Raw genomic sequence first — 20,194 nt, 5'->3', positions numbered from 1 at the left:
GAAAAATATATTCCATATCCTGCCGGTGTGGTAGCATAAAAAAGAAAAAAGTCCTTGTAAAACTCGACGTTTACCCCAAATATTGGACCCTACCTATTTATATTATAACAACATTGTACTACGCTACCATATGAAGGGTAGTACATAATCTTTGATGAAAGGTTTGTTAGCATAAAAGGGTAACTCTCTCGTCTGTCGTGATATACTCTCTTAGCTACATCTGCGTGGCTGTCTTCGTTCTATTCACTCATTCACATTTGCTAAACATACTTTCCACGTTATTCTCTCTATTCATTTGCTCCAAATGTATAAAGCACATTGAGATTTTTTTTTTCATTTTTTCCAACCATCCTTAATGCACCCTTATTTTGGTTTCTGAATCTTAATTTTTTACTCTATCACACATTGCTTTTCCACATAGCCAAACTACGCCCCAAAGACCAAATAATCTGTCCCGATGCCTGTTTCAAACAAATAATAATTTTAACATAAAAAAAAATCGAATGCTACAACAAAATGATTAAGAGAATATTCGCAAACGCATAATTCATTAGAGAGGAGAGGTCACATATCTGTTCATGCCCGATTTTATTGGATATTTTTTTTGTTTTTTGGAATAAATATGAAAAAAAAAATTTAACTCCTCTCCTTTCAATAACTGTTTTCTTTTCAAAACCATATAATTATTAAGTGAAAAACTAATAACCATAAACATATAATTTTTCCAATGCAAAAACGGAAAAATCGTTTCCTGGATTTAGAGAAAATTAACTTGCAACTTAACGAATACTGGGCCTTAATATTAAGTGTGGACTGACCGGTGCATTTTGTCATACTGACTACTGACTATACGAATGCTCGCATCATAACGTGTTACGTTGCGACGAAATGACGCCAATCAGTCCCCACCTTTAGGGTCGAAGAATTCTAAGTAGTTATCTTATCCCCATATAAATACTGCAGAAAAACATCATATCGTACTTAGCAATGTAGAGTTTTCAAAAATGACCTAGAAAAATTTCCAATTACAGTTCAACATTGAAAGATTACCATTTTCCAATTAATTCTGAAAGCGGGAAGTATGTACTAATGAATCCCAGTTTGATGAAATGTCATCATCAAAAAAGCAATTACAGGGACCTTTTAAAATAAACTATGAATGCGGGAAAACAATGAATGCGGGATTAAGAGGTCAATACGCAAATAGATACGACCGAGTAAAGATACCATCCTCCCAATCTGCATAACCATTCGTAGGCTAAAATTCTATGAAGAACACATGTTTCAGATGCAAATGTATTTATTTAAAAAAAAATATAAACCTTAATAGAATTTTAAAAAATACTTATGTTTTTTTACTGTTTTTTTTTTCGTAAGTCAATAGTTTATTTTCGGCTTTGCAAATAGTATTTTTTCAGCATCAGTTATTGAATGTGCGTTGTAGAAAGTTTTCTTTCAAAGAGTGTGCACGCTTCTGGAAATGCAGGTACAGGCAGCGGCTGCTTTTCATCAATATCGACCTCTCCTGCTATCGGTTACACAAGCTTTCGATAGTTTCTATCCCATACGTTGCCGTTGAATGTAAGAAAATTGGAAATAATTAAAAAAACAGGTTAATATTGCCCTGAAAAAATCCCAAAGGATTTTAAACTTAGAAGTATAATATATAATAAAAATAAAACCCTTATCCGCACCCCAATGGTGCATAGGGCACTGCGTCATATAAACGCAGTGTTATCTTGATCGTTTACACATGAAGGAAAGGTGATCAGCCCCTCGCTTCAGGTACCAGTCCAGGGTAATGTTGAATAAATATTAGAGTGAAAAAATCACTTATATTTATTTTACCCCCCTTGGGAATCGAACCCGGGACCTGCAGAACGGTAGCCGAGCGTGCTGACCATTACACTACGGAGGCGGATGATATATTGACTTGTTAAAAATGATTAACTGCATTGATGTTTATTTTCTTGCCAAGCAGAAGTGATTTGAATGGCTCTCCTGAACATTTTACGTTTTGTCAGTTGGTCACATTCTCCTGTACGACGACATACTTAAATTTTTAATAAACAAAAACAGCAAATTGATTAACAAATTTAATAGGTTCTCAAAATACATCATATTTTAGATTTTCTTATTGAATAACATTATTTAACTAATTTAAAGCAGATGGAAGCGTCGCCCACCAAAAATGGAAAAAATCCTCGCATGTTGCCATTCACTATTGCTTAGTAAACGCAAATGGGGTAATAATTTAACGAGTCATTCATTGAGACTTAAATGGCAAACTTTATTTATTTTTAATTGATACATTGATATCAACAAAGCCATTGGATAAATTACACTTTACTTCATAGTCAAGCAAATCTGTCGATTGCATCATCTTGTTTTCCCCCTGAAATGGAATTTTAAAATTGTATTTATTATGTTTTATATTTAAAAACAAAAGAATTTTAAATAAGGTAGTTAAAATAAAAGTTTTATTTTATTTTATTACTAACCATAAGTTTGACTCCCTGCCGTGAGAAAGGATCCCACATAACTCTTTTATTAAGCTCTGGTTGCAAAATAGGTCCAGTGCTAATAATATTTTTCTTTTCCCCGTCGAGGTTCCACTCCAACCAGAAAACGAATCCGTTGTAAAGTCCATCACTTTAAAAATAATGATAAGTTATGATTAAGTAGTTATATATATTGAGAGGATAAAAATAAAGATTCAATTGACTACTCATCCAAAGTAAAATACATACAAAACAATAAGACAAAACATAACTGTTTCATGCAGCTGTCAACAAGATGAGAGTCATATGGCACAAGAGGAAGAGAGAATTGAAAATTGTGCTGTACAAATATGCAATTTTCCAATAATTTTTTATTATACGTAAATAAAATTACAAAGTTTTTTGGTTACTTTTCACATAGCTGGGAACTGGCTACAACTTGTGTAGTTTCTTCGGTACTAGTTAATTCAATCTCCATAATCTTTACAGGAACGGATCTGCAGAAACATGGATATTCCCAGAGAGGTTGAGCTTCTATCTCATCATCACTTTTTGATCTTGAATTCTAAAAAGTTTCAATATTATTCAGCAGCGATCGTAATTAATTAATTATGCAAATGAAATTAATCCAAAAGTCTGATAATATTGTGATGTTTAGATAAGTTAATTTAAGGTGGGTTAAAATATATACAATCAAAATATAACTTTGTTTTCAAATCACTATATGTAAATATTTTATTATAACTAAATTATAATGTCTACCGGTTTCGAAGCTGTCCGCTTCTTTATCAATACTGATTAATACTTGATAAAAAAGCGGTTAGCTTCGAAACCGGTAGACATTATAATTAAATTATAATAAAATATTTATAGTGATTTTAAAACAAAGTTACATTTTAATTATAAAATGGAAAATCACAAAGTTAGTGCTTCAAATATAAATTATAAAAAATATATATTTGCATTTAACAGAAAAAACAACTGGCTAGTTAAATACAATAAAAATGGTTATTCAAACCTTGACAAGTTCATCAAATATCTTCAAATTTATATTTTCGCAAACATTGAGAGGTGCTTTGATTTTGTGCAAATCGAAGAATTCAACAGGCATCACCCACAAACTGCAAGCACCCGGAATCACTTTAACTTCTTTTTTGAACTGTGATTTAAATTTTCCAACAACATGCCCAAGATGCAGATTGTCCCAAGGTAATATTGCAGAGTTAAAATTAGGGTCACCAAGTATCAAGGATATGGTGTCATGCGGGAATGACTGGGAGACAGATTCAATGCTTGGTAAAATCGCAACAGATTCTGTGAGATTGTTAAATGAAATGTATGACTGCAGAATCCTTTTGGTTATTATACCCGACTCGACGTATATCACTTTTTTTGCCCCGTATTTTGCGGCTGCTAACCCCATCAAAGAGGCTCCATTGAGACATAAGCAAGTAGTGTCAGCATTAACATTATCTTTCAGTACTCTTAGCATCTTTTTATTACGAGTTCCATCATTCATACAAGCCACATGCGTTCTTGAGTATGTCATGTGTACGCCACATTCACATATCGGGCGATGAAAGTCTCCGTTGGAAATATTCTCTTTTTTTTTCAAACTGAACCAAAGCGAATACTCGTCTTGAGAAGAAACCAAAGTGAGCTCATCACCCTTATTGACTGATATCTCTTTTGGGAAATAATAAACTGCCTGCATCCAGTGATCACGCCACGGGATTGTGTCTTGTGGAGTCTCATGGTTGAGGTCAGCGTCGGGATGGCACCACCAAGGAGCACAACTCAGATTTACTTTACCTAAAATACAAGTTCACAATATTTACATGTTTGTGAATATAATTAATTAAAATTTCAGTTCTAATTTACACAAAACATAGGGTGCTTTTCAATAATTACTGACATTTTTTTTTACTTTTTTTGAATATTGACACTGAGTATTTTAATGCTACATATAAGGCACCGAATTTTGATGGTAATCATTAAGATGCTTCCAGTATTTTGCTTCTCAGTTTAGATGGAAAAGCAATCCTAAATAAAACGACTGAGAAACTTATAATAGTATGTAGATTATGATTATACTGAGTAATTAATTTAGGGTCAATATTTTTCCATTGGTTTTCAGTATTAAAAAAAGTCAAAGTTCAACACAAATGTAAAGATGTTTGCTGTTATGACGTAGCTTGCCTCATTATTATGTATAATATACCTTCTGTGTCCATCTTGAGAACCCACCACATGAATACCATTTGAGCATTACAAGTTAGGTTAGCATTTCCATCGGTCATAGAGGATGCAATTTTCTTTAGCGGAGTTTTTCCAGACCAATCATAGTGCAAGATAGGTAACGGCTTCAACACTTCTCTAAATGATGAAAGGGGAATCTGGCTTAGTTGAATATCGTGAACGGCTGCAGAACCATTGCATTCTTTCATCTACAGGACAAAATAAAAATTACTTTACAAAATGTCTGGGTTTAACCCAAGTGAGATGTAGTAATTAATGGTCTACTTGTTTCAAATATATTAGGGTTGGTACCACGACTCCGTTGGGTATTTTTAGTTTTTACATTATAATGAAAATATAATTAAGTTATAAGATATACAGTGATTTTATAACAAAGTATAAGTTACAAAACGGAAAAACACAAAGTATGCAGTTCAAATATTGATTATATTGGAACAAGTTACATACCTGAAGAGGAGTTTTTATAAGAATGTCACCATCTTCGTCTGCCAGATCTATCAATTTATTCCATTTCTGGAGTGTTGGACACTCTACTACCTGCGCGTAGATAGTTGCAGAGTCAGGTACAACAATACAATCCTTCTCCAACAAAACGGAATGTGCATGTGAAAATGTCTGTATAGCTCCTTCCCCGATAAGTTCAGTATCAAAAACTTCGGTAACTAAAATATTTGCTTTATGTTTCATGTCCCCGTGTTCACCGACTGTCAGTTCGGTAGATCTCTTAGGAATTATAGTAATTTTATCGGAAAATCCATTGTCATTAATAATCTTTAATGCACAATCAGCCATCGGTTGGAATGCTTCACAAGCCACAATACTGTCAGCTCCACAGCGAGCAGCCATCATGGATAGTAATCCAGTTCCAGTACCTACAATGGTAAGTAGACATTTAAAACCAATCAATTACTGTAATCTGCACCTTGTACCTATTTTAGATCCTATTCCATGATAATTAGTTCTTTAATTTAAGATATTCGATCCTAGTCCAAGACATTACCCTCTTTCGGGTAAATCATTTTTCTAGTGTTTTCATAGTAAAAATATTTGAAAATCAAAACAGGAAGACATCCTTGATATTATCCAAAAAGGGTTGTAATTTGTGAACATCTACTTTCTGTAGTATTACGTCGAATTTTTCGTCATACCAGCAGTGGTATGCTGCATTGATTTGGGATAACTTGGTCACTGACACGACCAAACTAAACGAGACTAACATAAGTGATAATGAGTAGTTATATACATGAATCAAAACCCCATTCATAATTCAACTCAATACTTATAAAGCATAGTTAGTGCCGATCAAATATCGCCTTACCAATATCCAGAACATTGGCTAGCTTGCCGGAATCGTGCATTTTTTCAATCGCATATTTAAGAGCTACGAAATACTTCTGGTTTCTCTCTGTATCGTGTAGCATGTCAGCGAATGCTGATCTTGCTATTTCTTGATGGTAATCATAATTGTCATCTTGAACGTCCCACTCGCAGCTTCCAGTAACACCGTTGAACTTTTGAGTAAATACAACCATTTTTAGAATTCAATACAAAAGTATAAACTATTTAAAATTTGTTTTTCGTAATATTTCTTATTGAAGAAAACGAAAAAACGAGGAACTTTTCAACGAACACACAGACTGCGTTCTGTCATTTCGTATTACCTGAGTATTACCAGTTTTACTCAGAACTGTTCAGAAACTCAGAACACTCATGGATGATCGCCGTAGCGAAAAAAAAAGTTTCAAGTTATATTAGCTATACCAACGTAACTTTTTCCATTTGGGATTTTATTTTTTATAAGAAATTTGGTAATCAAATTAATCCATAAAAGTTGTTTTTTATTTATTGATAAATACGGAGGTAGGTGAATTTATATTAAAAATATTTTGAGGTTATTATATTTTTGTTACTGGTATACATTGCGAAGAAACTTCGCCAAATAGAAGGTCGAATAAGGTAGATAGCCGCACATTTTATGCGTTTTGATTGTGATATTCATTAAATTACCGCGTGATATTTGTGTTAAGTTTGAATAAATTTCACGGCAATTCATTTCCATTGCTCTGATTTTATTTTATTGTTTTTTTCTCCACAGATTTTGCGAAATCATGGCGGTGCCGTCATCAGGCGTTGGTAAGCAACATTATTACTTTGTATTTCAGTTTCGTTATTTGTGAATTTTGTGGACTTTAATTTAGGCATTAATTTGGCCCGTCTCAATTAATTTTGTACAATTCGGACTATTGATGCAGTTTCTGAAAAATCTTTATAACCCCACCCTTACTATAGTGACATGTTCCGTAATACGCTTAAAGCAAGACATCGAGCTCTGCGGATATTTTATCGGCTTGTTTTTCCCCTTGGCAGTGGTTCCTCGCAATTTTCGTTTATTGGAAGAATTGGAACAAGGACAGAAAGGAGTCGGTGATGGAACCATATCCTGGGGATTGGAAAATGACGATGACATGACCTTAACACACTGGACTGGCATGATTATCGGTCCCCCAAGGGTAAATTTTCAGAATACTTTATTAAATTAACTAAACCAGAACAAAATACCAATGTGAGAGTCAGATTAGGTTTTTTCCATGAAAACAATGCGATTATATTTTACTGTTTACTTTTTAAAAATATTTATTTAAACCTATATTGGTTTACATAAATATTCATTGTTTTACTGATTTTTTTATCATCTATAAATACTTCTCACTCATGAAATGTACCCGTTCCGCCATAAAGCTGGTGATGTATTTTAAAAATAATTTTTTGAAATGTTATTGAACCTTTGTAAAATGCTGTTTGCAAAATATATCAAATACCGTATTTCATAAACATAAGTGTGCTTTCTTCATGGTAGATGTAACATTAATTTGAATTCAGTTAGCAGCATTATAGAAAAATTAATCTCTTTTGCTAACTATGTATTATACATAAAAAATATGCCTTTTATTCACAGTCCACTAACTTAATTTTTTTCTGAAAACTTAATTTTGATTTGATCATTCAACGCCATGTTGATTTGTATATCTACAAATGAAGAGTCTTCATGTTTCAGACTCCATATGAAAATAGGATGTATTCACTGAAAATTGAATGTGGCCCAAGATATCCTGATGACGCTCCATCAGCCAAATTTATGTCTAGAATAAATATGAATTGTATCAACAGTTCTAATGGGATGGTAAGTGTGACTTTATATATTTTTATTAAATTTATACATTGAAAACTCTTTTATTTAATTGTTAACGGAATGGAACTTTTTTATCATGGCATAAAGAAATACTTTATCCAAGCACCATTGTCAAAAGTCATTATTGTAAATTTTCAACAACAAAAAAAATTCTAATGTACTTTTCATATAAATCTTTTTTAGGATTTCTATATTATTGCTGTTAATATGCATGATTGTTACTGTCCATGTTTCCACGAATAAAAAAATTCTTATTTCTCAAGTAAGCATTTGACTTTTTTTTAACATCTGTTTTTTTTTAATATTTGAGTAAAGCGTTTATAAAAGTAAATTAAAATATCTATGTTAACTATACTGCACCAATTATTGGGGAGATAAATTTTTTTTATAAAAAAGTTAGTTTTAATAGATAAAAAATGATCGATCTTTTGTTATCAAGAGTTTAAAGTTACCCAGATTAAATGATTTTTTTTCTCGCCCGCGGCCAATGGTGCATATGGCGCTGCATTGTTTTGAGGCAGTGTTGTTCTGTTCTTTATTTGTGTAAATAGTAGAGTTAAATATCACTGATATTTTTTTTCACTCCTGTTTTGTAGTAAAAATATTAATGATTTTAAAATTAAAAATATGTAGTTACATTCGTTCACTACAGAAGAAAATATGCTTCAAGTTGTCTCGTTAGATTCCAAGCTGCAAGAGCCTGCTTTTGATTTATCATTGGATGTGTTTGTGTGTGCAGGTGGATAACAGGCATGTGCCGATATTGGCTCGATGGCAGCGGGAATACACCATCAAGACAGTGCTCCAAGAATTACGGCGTATAATGACCTTGAAAGAAAATATGAAGCTCTCCCAACCCCCAGAAGGCAGTACATTTTAGCGTGAATACACTAACTGATAAGAACCTGTAATCCGAAACAGTCACCGAGTAAAATCTTTAAATGTTATCCATCAGTTAGGTTAATTCTACAGTACGTTAGCGTATTAACCTCGACTATAATTTTTTTTTACTATCCATATGCAAATATATTCCTTGTTTAAGAATTAATACTTTGTGATTCTCGCATTTTATACTATTTTATAATTATGTTCACACCAAAACTATTCTTTACTTACAAAATACAAGCTGCAGTCTATCAAAAAAGAGTAGAAAATAATTGAGGGTATCGGTTTAGTTCCGATATTTTTCAATTTCTACTCTTTTTTGGTAAATCAGAATTGTTACTTATTATATTTTTTTATCGCAATGTTGTTTTAACGGAAGGTGTTGCACGAGCACCTACTAAATACATATACGGCTGGAAATTTACCAATAATGGCACTTTTAATGTTTACTTTGCATAATACATTAAAGGTCTAAATTCTTATAATTAAAAGCTATATTGTCAAAAAATAAATCACGCCTTATGTAATCTACTGACGTATTGATTGTCCAATATGTGTTATGCTGTGGCTAATTAGGTTATAATTTTACTTTAAATATATACACTTGTAAAATTAAACTGTTTTATTCCTTGACCCAGTTATACTTAAAGGGATGTTTTAGGTGCCCAATGGGCCAACTCACAAAACCAGCTTGAAAATTATAGTCATGTTACTCATTTTGTGTACAGCATAGTATCCCAAACTTTTTCGCCCTTATTTTTTTTCATACCAATTTTTATTTAACTTCTTTTTATATGAAATGAAATTAATGCCCTAAAACTTCTTTTCACGGGGTGTGAAGATGGAAAAGCTGACAAAATCTTTCTTGCAATAACGGGAATATATTTAATATACTTAATCCAGAGCCACTGATGTCCATTTCTGGTGGAACTGCATTTTATATAATAAAACATCCAATATGTATTTTTCAACTTTTATTTAACCTGTTTTTCACTTTAATACTTATTCAATATTACCCTGGACTGCTGGTACCTAAAGCGGAGGGCTGATCACCTTTCCTTCGTGTGTTAACGATCAAGATAACACTGTGTTTATATAATGCAGTGCCCTATGCACCATTGGGCTGCGAATAAGGGTTTGAAGATGAAGAAGTGAGATACAGCAAGATGCCCGCAACCCATTGTCTCATCTTGACATAGAAGTAAACGTGCTGCCCACTGGTTTTCTTTTGAAGTTTTTCTTTCAGTATTTTAAAGTATGTCAAATCTTTATTTGTTTTATCAGGGTATAACAACTTCCTAGGTGATCCTCCAACTTGGAAGGTTTAAAAAACAATATTTGGGCCCTTGTCCAATACACAAATATTTAAATTTGGTCATTTTTGTAGGCCTAAGTGGCCAATTATTAATAGAAATCTGTGGTACAGTGGGCTAGACCCTGAAACTCTGAGACAGAGTTTGCAATTCAGGATCACAATCCGGTTTATCATAGTTTCATCGCTTAAAACTCTTTCGCACAAAAGGCACACAAGCAGATGTTTATCATGATGAACTTTAAATAATCAACGCTATACTGCCTATATTTCTTTTAGCTTGAGCCATGTTGGGTGAGGATAATCCATTGATAAAAATGAAGCTATTTAAATATGAATATGATGACAGAGCAATTTATGAGTTTTATTTTTTAACCACAGTTTGTTCAATATAGAACAAAATGAGAGGAATTCACTTTTAAGCTAAAACAGGCTCAATCACACCAATAGAAATAAAAGAATGGATAAAAAAAACAATGTGTTCTATTTATTAGCTTCTTTACCCTGCTGATCTAAAGTATCATAAATGATTTTTTAATATGTTATTCAATCTCCACATGTTATTCTGGTGGAGACTGACCGGAGCATTTCGTCGTAACATTGCACGCAGCAAGCATCTGAAACTATGGATGGAGCGCTCGGCTCGGTGTATTGACTGCCTGAATGCTCGCATCGTAATGTTTTACGTTACAACGAAATGCTCTCGGTCAGTCACCACCTTTAGGCTTTTTGATATACATTTAGAGAATCATTTAATCAGATGTTTTGAGAAGTCTTGTGATTGGTCAAATGGAGATGTCAGCTTTAGCAACTTAAACTTTAGCAGTGGGGTATGCAACAAAGGAATAAAATATTTCGGATATGTCGAAAGCAGTATTTGATGTAATTTTTCCAAACTTGTTTATCTGTGTTTTAAGGTTGGCATAGATATACAGCATAAATAATTGACCAATTCGTAATTATTAAATATTTAGCTTTATTCAACATACAATTGAATACAATAAATAACAGTGTCGAGTGAAGGTACTGCAGCTTTCCTCCAGGTATAACAAGATGTTTTGGGAATTGTGGCATAGAGTGAAAATTTATGAACATAATATTCATTTATTGAGGTCCTTTGATATTCAACATTTACTATTTACAATCCAAATTAAATAAAAAATATGTACTTATATAAACACATATGTTACAAACTATCTAATTAAATACATATGCAGAGTGTCAAATGCGCAAATTTGAAATTTTATAACAGTAAAATTTTGACATGTATTAACCAATATGGTATATACAAATGTTGTCCGCTTATATCCGAGATAGGTAAACTTAAAAGAAATACAGATTGGATTCTGTAATATCCACTTTCTTGAAAACCTTTCCCAAGTCACTGCTCAAATTAAAGGACCAGCATTATACTACAACAGAATTGATTTAGTTTGCAACTTATGATCGGGGTTTGAAGGCGATCTTTCTGGACTTCATGGCGGTCCACTTGTGGCGGTAGATGTAGTACAAGGAGGAGCCGACCAGCACCGAGATGCCCAGCACCTTGATGAGATACAGTTGCCGCACGTCATGCTCGGGTTCCGAGGCCCACTTGAGGAATGTGGTCACGTCCTTGGCCAACTGGCTGGCCGTGGGAGGAGTGCCATCCGAGTATTCTATAGCCTGTGGATTTTATTATAGAGTACAGATAAAAGTGACAATGGCAGAGAGAGAGAGAGAGTTACTCACGTTTTTGGTTTCTCTCATAGTTTTGTGGTTTCTGATTTAGAAATATCAACAAAAGATCGGTCACAAAAGTCACTATATAATAATTAATATTTATTACATATTAATTAATTGACAATCGCTGTAAAATGATACAGAAATGGAATTTCAAAACGGAAAATATTTCTGATTAAAAAAACTATTTTATAAATGTTTTATCAATATTTACGAAAAATTTAATACATATTTGCTTAGGTTAAAGTGTCAAGTGGCTATTTTTACTATTTTATACATAGTCATTACTAAAATTCTTCTGAAAAAACAAAAGCAGTGAATAAAATTGGTTTTTAAATTTGTTTTTGAAATATGTTTTATGTTCTTCATTAATTTATGCGCAGGAGTGACCACCTTGCCTTCATGTAAGTAAAAATCAAGATAACACTGTGTCAATACGTTGCAGTACCCTATGCACCATTGGGTGCGGATAGGGGTTAAAAGAAGTAGAAGTTATTTAATTTATCGACATAAGTATGAAAAAATTGTTAAGGATCCATACCTCATTATACAGGGCTTGGGCCATGGAAATAGCTCCTCCTACGAAGTAGGGGTTGAAGTACTGTCCCTCCCTGATCTGGACACCAGCTGGTGGGTCAGTGTACCCCGTCAGCAGAGCGAATATGTAGTCCTCTCCTCCCTTGCGGGCGGCCACAATGTATGACAGATCGGGAGGATAAGCACCTGTTAAAACAAACATTATAATGATAACTAAATGATTTTCTTTTAAAATGTAACACATATCTCACAAATAGGTGATATTACATAATACAAAATAATTTTAAAAAAAAACAAAAGATCATAAAAGATACTGGCTTTTTTACACTCCTGTAAAATAGGCTGCTGTTTGCATAGTCCCTTTTGTGATGCACATTAAAGTTGATATGATATTTCAAAAAATGTATTCTATTATACTAAAAACAATTTTAACCTAAACCAAAAATTTAGTTCAATGTTGAACAAACACACATATCAAGAGGATTAATTTGTGAAAACGTGTTCTCTGAGATTTGTCATAGTGCTGTTTCCCCTTAATTTACACACTAAAATAAAAATACAGACCATTATTAGCAGCTCGGGCAGCTTCTTCGTTGGGATAAGGCGATGGGAAGCGATCTGCGAGCTTTCCTGGTCTCATGAAATATTCACCAACTTCATTGGGTCCATCTTTAATCATTGCCTATCAAAAGAAGAATACACACTTCGATAAATCTGGTAAACGAACAAACTTAAAGAATGGGCGAATTTAAGGAGTAAAAATCATTCATACTTAACCGCCCTACACATACGAACGTGCGTGATACGCGCGATTTTCCTTCACAATTCTGCGCTAACCCGAATGGCCTACGCGAACGAGAAAAGATATCTGTTCCAAAAATATTTAATGCGTACCGGATACACTGACAAATTTTTGTCAGGTTTTATATCTGACAACATTTTGTGACAACAAACATTGTGATTTTTTTGCTTGTTTATAAAAAATATGCCTGAAAATAACCCGAAGGTAGGGTGGTTAAAAATAAAAGGACATTTTTATAAGATCATTAACCTTTTTTCCATAATCAAGGACTGGTGATTTACATACATTTTAAAATATTAAATTCTACCAATAAGGCGTCATATGTAAATCCTTCCATAGCTGCCAACATAGGAGTGTCGGATTTGGTGGGAAAATCCAAATGTTTTTGGCCCAAGGGTCCCATGGTCCCATGAGCCCCAGGATCGCAGGATTCAACTATCGACACCATATCATAAAATATTTTAGTTGTTTATTTAAGTTGCCCAGCAGCAACTGCAGGTGATTATGGGAATTTATATTTTTTTATTAATGGGCGGAGCCCATCTATAGCTACATAGATTAAATTTGTCAAAAGTTAGTACCTCTTCTGCTTCAGCCTTAGCCTCTTCTTCAGTGTGAGAGACTCCTACCAAGTTACGGAAAGCAAGATACTGCAGTGAGTGACAAGCTGCACACACTTGCTTGTATACTTCATAACCTCGTCGGATTCTAAACAACATATTAAAACATTGTCAATTAGTGCTATTTTTTTACTATATTGTCAATTTTAATGAGCTCTGATAAAAATATTATTACTCACACAGATAAAAACACTGTACCATATATTTTCTTTTTCCCTTATTTATATTTAATGAGACATACAGCACAGTTTTTAAAAACAAACTGTAAAATTCATAGTTCATTACATGGCCAGGTGACTAATATTATGTTTAAGATGCCAGTATAGGAAATATATATGTATATATACTCTGTTCACTTTGAAAATGATACAAATGGGGCTGTACAAAATTCTTCTAACCCTTATCTGCACCCAATGGTGCATAGGGCACTGCATCATATTGATGCAGTGTTATCTTGATCTTTACTTACATGAAGGCAAGGTGATCATTCCTGCGCTTCAGGAACCAGTCCAGGGTAATATTAAATAAATATTAGAGTGTAAAATCACTAATATTTATTTTCACCCCCCCCCCTGGGAATCGAACACGGGACCTTCAGCACGGCAGCTAAACACGCTAACCATTACACCACGGAGGCAGACAAAAATAGCACTAATAATAATGTAAAAATGAAGTTACGGAACATACCCACGGTGATCGTAAGATTGTAAAAATCCATGGTGGGTCCAAGGGTTGTGAGGCGGATGCACTTCTGTACCCGAGGCGCTGACCGACTGCTCGAGGGCATACCACAGAGCACCAATACTACCTCCCACTACTCCTAAAGATGATAGCATCTGAAAGACAACACAGCTTGGTATCAGGAATCTTGAAAAGAACTAAGTTTAGAGAACAGATTAACATTCCACTGGCATTTCTTGGCAGAACCTTATATGTATTATAAATTAAAGCACTGGCTTTCAAACATAAACTGCTTACTTATTTGACTAGTAGCCTGCTTGTAATTAGTGGATTGGTGTGTCCATCCAGTGAATAGGTTCCCAAACTTATTTGATGGATTAACCACGCTCAGAGGGGTATTACTATATTATATAAACATAAATTAATATATAATTTATATTTGAAGCATTGACTTACTGATTTCCCATTTTATAATTAAAAAGTACCTTTGTTTTAAAATCACTATAAATATTTTACTATAACTTAATTATAATGTCTACCGGTTTCGAAGCTAACCGCTTCTTAATCAAAACTGATTAATACTAAAACATTATCTACTTAACAAAATTCAAAATATTTTGACGGCTAGGCAACGGAGCTTGTATAGATCTTAAGTGTGACTGTGACTGCCAATCAACACAAAAAATAAAGCCACTTAAGATCTATCCAAGCTCCGTTGCCTAACCTTCAAAATATTTTAAATTTTGTTAAGTAGATAGTGTTTTAGTTTTAATCAGTCTTGATAAAGAAGCGGTTAGCTTCGAAACCGGTAGACATTATAATTAAGTTATAATAAAATATTTATAGTGATTTTAAAGCAAAGTTCCATTTTAATGATAAATTAATATGGTTTAAATAGTTAATGTTCGCCTCCGTAGTGTAATGGTCAGCACGCTCGGCTACCGTTCTGGAGGTCCCGGGTTCGATTCCCAGGGGGGGTAAAATAAATATAAGTGATTTTTTTTCACTGTACTATTTATTTGATATTACCCTGGACTGGTACCTGAAGCGGAGGGCTGATCACCTTTCCTTCATGTGTAAACGATCAGGATAACGCTGCGTTTGTATGACGCAGTGCCCTATGCACCATTGGGGTGCGGATAAGGGTTTAAAAAAAAAAATAGTAATGAAAAAACTTTAGTAGTTCCCTATTTATTTGCTCCGTAAAATTATATTTTGAATATTTACAGTTTTCAACATTCAATGATACATTACAATATATTTTGTTTATATGCACATAAATTACCAATAGTATCCCATGCGGTTAAAATGAGTGAAAATGCAGCCTGTTTTTTTTTACATGCACTGAAATTTCCAATAATAAGTAGAAATTTGGATAAACGTCATAATTTGGGTACTTCCCAATGCTTTCTTTTGTTTAAGAAATGTTACATTGAAAGCTGTTTTTTGTTACTAGTACGAATAACTGCTATTCAATAAATTTCTAGTGTTTCCTGACCAGGTAATAAAAAAATATTTTTACTCCTCGAAAAAGTTAGAATGCAGTCCACAAAATTTCGAAAGTTAATGGCACAAAGATAATTCAAGGATGGGCAACAATTACGTGGTTGCATTTTCTGACAGGTTTTTTACACATGAAATATTTGCAAACCAACTCTCTTTTGTACAGAGGCATAGCCGGAAGAATTGATAATAGCCAAAATTTGTTGCAATAGGCAGATTATGTTGCATATAATTTTAAACGCAGGATTTTAAACTACTCATTATGATAACAATGACCAATTGAAAATACTATCCGTAATCACAATACCTCGATTCCACCATTCCAATGTTCAAAATAAATTATTTGGAAAACAAAAATCTTTACCAATTTAGAAATCTATCTGGTAACAAAGGCATAAAAGGTTTGACTTGTTTCAACACTTTTTTTGTAATTCAAAGAAGTTTTTCTTTTCTCAACAAATGAAATATTAAAGAACTTGAAATAAGAAAATAATATATTTGAGTAATTCTAGTTCATCAAAGTTTTATTTGAAAAATGTAAAAAGATAAAATTTTATTTATCTGAAGTAAAATGTTTCAATTTGAATTTTAAAATTATGTCATTTATGAGGGAATTAAAAAAAATGTATAAATTCTAATTACTATTATCACTGTCTGTTTACCCAATAAGGGTTATTTGTGTTGAAATATTTTAATGTTTGTAGTCAAGTTAACAACTGTCAAAATGAGACTTGGAAAAATAAAAGTAAACATAAAATGTAACAGCTTTGGCGAATAAAAGGTAAAAACTTTAAAACTTATATAATTACATACATATTTCTGGCCTTTGGACCATCCTCCAGCAGCGGTGGATAATTTACTGATCTGCAAAAAGAAGGTTAGAATTAGGTAAGGAGCTTGTTACATAATAAAGAGGTTAGAAGAAAAATATTATTTAACCGCGCCTATTGCAAGGAATATGAAAAAAACTGTCATATTTCATGATATAAAATTAACATTTATATTTTAAAACTTAGTTCTAGGAGAAAACAATAAGTTATAGCAGAAAATGGAACAAAAACACAGACTTTGAGATATCAAATCGACAATCGTACAAAAAAATCCGTGGCTTATATTCAATCGTAGAACATTCTAACAATATTGAAATAAATAAATAAAACGACTGACTTACTTGTTTAATTGAAGAACTATTAGTTTTAAGGAGTCCAGCTCCGCAAATCCTGCCGACAGCGGCCGCCATGATGGGCAGTGGATGTGGAAGTGTCTGAAGGGAAATGAAATGTTGATAAATCACAATTTTTTGACACGGAAAGGATAAATTTTGTAATGCACGGGATAACCGTCCGGTTGAAAAAAATATTTTACAGAGGCACAAAATTCAATAACTTTTCAAAAAATTGGAATGGACATTACCTCAAAGATAAGTGTCTTTACAACGTTGGCAACATTGGACTTGAATAAAATGTAAATGTTGCCTACGTGGTTATCGATAATAAAAAGTAGGACTGTGGAACTGTGAGACTACAAAGTAGGGACCGTGGGCGTGGGGCTAAAAACCTTGGGAAAAAAGTAATGCTGATCGTACTGTGATTTCAAAAAAGTTATATCAATACATCCTAAAGGTATTAACGAAACTACAACTCGCAGAACGTAATGTCATCTAATAAATTAATTCCGAAGCAATGAGTGCCACCTTTGTATTAGAGGTAAATAGTTTATAGCTACCAAGCTCATTTTTAATAAAACCGAATAATATTGCACCTTTTCTGAAAATGAATCTGAACCAGATTTTTATGACTTGTAAATTTAATGAACTAAATCCAGTACATTATAATATAACAAATGTTTTCATCATCGCAATATATTTTTTTAAATAACTTAACGTCCAAGTGACTAAAATCTAGCTACAGCTTTTGGAACACCACTTATCATGGCTCTACTCAGGCTTCAACTTTTTAAGTTTTATAGCTTATGCTTATACTCGTGAGTGTATTTACTCTTTATGTTTAAAGCTACTAAAATTCCATGTAATTCATGAGTGAAAATTCTTGGCAAAAACACTCGCCATCACAATACTTATTATTCTGTATCTTAGGATACCCTCAACACATATTCTGACTAAATCGAACCAAAATGTTGGATAATTTGGGAAATGTCAGAATTTGTCTCAAAGGGTGCCTTTCACGTTTAAAATTTATCGCTAAGGGATTGGCCTTTATTATATTATATTATGTTATATTTTGTTTAAATTCATGTTCATACAATTATTATTGACACTTTTTCTTCAGAGAAACTCGAACAAAAAACTAAAAATCTAAGGGATGAGCGAAATATTAAAAATCAATTTATTGTGAAAATTCAAATTCAAGTACATTTAAACTAGCATTTTGTTTCACTGACTATTTAATAACTGAAGGCATTTTAAATGACAATAAATTTACAAATATGAAATACAATAATGAAAAAAAAGTACATCAGAATCTCGTTATTATTATATCATTAAATTTATTCACATTTTGAGTAGCAAGAAAATGTTTTCTAAAACTGCAAACAAAAACAGCGTTATTCGTACTTTTTTAATAATAAAGCTTTGTAAATTATAAACAATCTCATATTTTTATAATGATTTTTAATTTTTTCTAGATAGAACGACCATTTTTAGAGATAACTTTTAAAAGTATGTATTTCACAAAAATGCTTGGGCAGGGCACTACCCTTATTGCACGCGGCGCATGAGCCTGTAAAGGTAAGTAAGTAGGTGCTGTATATTTTACAGTAGGTACTTACTTAAAATTAAATAATATTTTTCTTTGTGGTTTCATATGACATCACCCGCTCAGCTGTTTGTGTACGCCGTTTAATTCTTCTTCCGATGGTGAAAATTATCTTTAAAAATCTCATCAATCCGAGGAGCTTTGTCACCATATCATTATGAGTTCGGGAATGCCGGAGCTGGGCTCCAAAATAAGCCTTATATCAAAGGCAGATATCCGATATGAGGGTCGACTTTTCACAGTTGACCCTCAAGAATGTACCATCGCTTTGGCTAGCGGTAAGTTTACAATGGACTCCGGTACATCTATATTTCTTAATTTCCATTTGCTTTTTCTGTATTATTCCTGTTTCAATTTGTCATATACTACCTATATTGTGCAAAATTATGTTTGTATGTGAAACTATTCATTTTCCCTTTATAATTGATGAGTAGTGCATTTGGCGGGTATTCATGTCTAAACTGCCAATCATTCATTGGAACTATAAAATTATATCAATTACCCGATGCGTTTTGATATAATAATGATCATTGAATGTGCCAGACTTTTATTTTCATACGAAGGTCTTTATTTCATGTTTTAATACTTATTAATAACATTTATGTCTCGTTAGCTGGATAACAAGTAGCTATTTCATTCGTATTTTACCGAATTTCTAATAATCGCTTCGAACTCTATCCCAATATGGGACGTTTTGCCTGTGATTCCTATCATTGTACGTTATTATTATTGTTACATAGAATAATTTTCGTTTGTTTAGTAATACTTTCCATTTATGAGAATTATTTAATTCATTCCTACTGTTACTGTTTCAATAATTTCACAGCATTCATTTTAGTATTCATAGTATATTTTAAATGTTTTGTAAAAAATATTTTCTCAAGGGATGAAAGTATGCAAATAGTCATAATTGTAACATTAAATGTATATATTTGTGCATTTTATAATGCTCAATAATTATAAATAATTTACAGTTCAATGAACTATCAGAGTGCATACAAGTGTTGTATTCGTGACTTGATTTGCAGACAGCCTGGGATAATTATGGTTCTTTGAAATATGATACCTTTAAATACAATTTCAGTATTATAATTTGCCTAACCATACATTTTGAACATCTATTCAGAATTAGGGGATTTTCCCCATATATTTCCTGATACTGAACGTTTTCATTCATGATACTAGGGCATTAAAAATTATGAAAAAATGTCATTCCAGGTAAATCAGTAAAAGTATGAAGTTAATGGTGGTTCACAGGTAATTGTAAATATGTTGAAAAATTATTATAATTATAGTGTTATACCTCGAAAACAGTATTTGAATTGTCGTCTCACATTTTAATTGTTTTTTGCATTATTAAATTGAGGATACGCAATAATAATATAAATATTCAAGTAGGTATCGGTTC

General features: G+C 32.7%; 4 protein-coding genes across 4 annotated transcripts in view; 2 read left to right on the top strand and 2 right to left on the bottom strand.

The window, feature by feature from the left end:
- Nucleotides 1-2,083: 2,083 nt before the first annotated feature.
- On the bottom strand, nt 2,084-6,401 carry Art7 (arginine methyltransferase 7). Its single transcript, XM_088275108.1, has 7 exons — nt 6,079-6,401; nt 5,208-5,632; nt 4,723-4,948; nt 3,520-4,313; nt 2,912-3,066; nt 2,502-2,652; nt 2,084-2,395 (listed from the first exon to the last, which is right to left on the bottom strand). The coding sequence occupies exons 1-7, from the start codon at nt 6,290-6,292 to the stop codon at nt 2,291-2,293; spliced, it is 2,070 nt and encodes a 689-aa protein (XP_088131234.1). The 5' UTR covers nt 6,293-6,401; the 3' UTR covers nt 2,084-2,290.
- Nucleotides 6,402-6,678: 277 nt separating this feature from the next.
- Nucleotides 6,679-9,452, top strand: Uev1A (Ubiquitin-conjugating enzyme variant 1A). Its single transcript, XM_088275126.1, has 5 exons — nt 6,679-6,716; nt 6,856-6,893; nt 7,128-7,270; nt 7,816-7,941; nt 8,690-9,452. The coding sequence occupies exons 2-5, from the start codon at nt 6,869-6,871 to the stop codon at nt 8,828-8,830; spliced, it is 435 nt and encodes a 144-aa protein (XP_088131252.1). The 5' UTR covers nt 6,679-6,716; nt 6,856-6,868; the 3' UTR covers nt 8,831-9,452.
- A 1,651-nt stretch (nt 9,453-11,103) lies between these two features.
- Nucleotides 11,104-17,471, bottom strand: Cyt-c1 (Cytochrome c1). Its single transcript, XM_088275118.1, has 8 exons — nt 17,426-17,471; nt 17,184-17,276; nt 16,826-16,876; nt 14,516-14,664; nt 13,790-13,916; nt 12,971-13,088; nt 12,411-12,592; nt 11,104-11,812 (listed from the first exon to the last, which is right to left on the bottom strand). The coding sequence occupies exons 2-8, from the start codon at nt 17,250-17,252 to the stop codon at nt 11,588-11,590; spliced, it is 921 nt and encodes a 306-aa protein (XP_088131244.1). The 5' UTR covers nt 17,253-17,276; nt 17,426-17,471; the 3' UTR covers nt 11,104-11,587.
- Nucleotides 17,472-18,839: 1,368 nt separating this feature from the next.
- RpL18 (ribosomal protein L18) overlaps nt 18,840-20,194 on the top strand; it is a 29,187-nt gene continuing 27,832 nt past the window's right edge. The window contains exon 1 of the mRNA XM_088275456.1: nt 18,840-19,064. Within this exon, the coding sequence (XP_088131582.1) occupies nt 18,944-19,064 (121 nt within the window). The 5' untranslated portion in view covers nt 18,840-18,943. The remainder of the gene's footprint in view (nt 19,065-20,194) is intronic.

The sequence above is a fragment of the Brachycentrus maculatus genome, unplaced genomic scaffold (assembly GCF_059751285.1).
Source record: "Brachycentrus maculatus isolate JH-2025_06_01 unplaced genomic scaffold, ASM5975128v1 h1tg000036l, whole genome shotgun sequence".
Lineage (NCBI taxonomy): Eukaryota > Metazoa > Arthropoda > Insecta > Trichoptera > Brachycentridae > Brachycentrus > Brachycentrus maculatus.
This window is presented reverse-complemented; position numbering and strand designations above follow the sequence as displayed.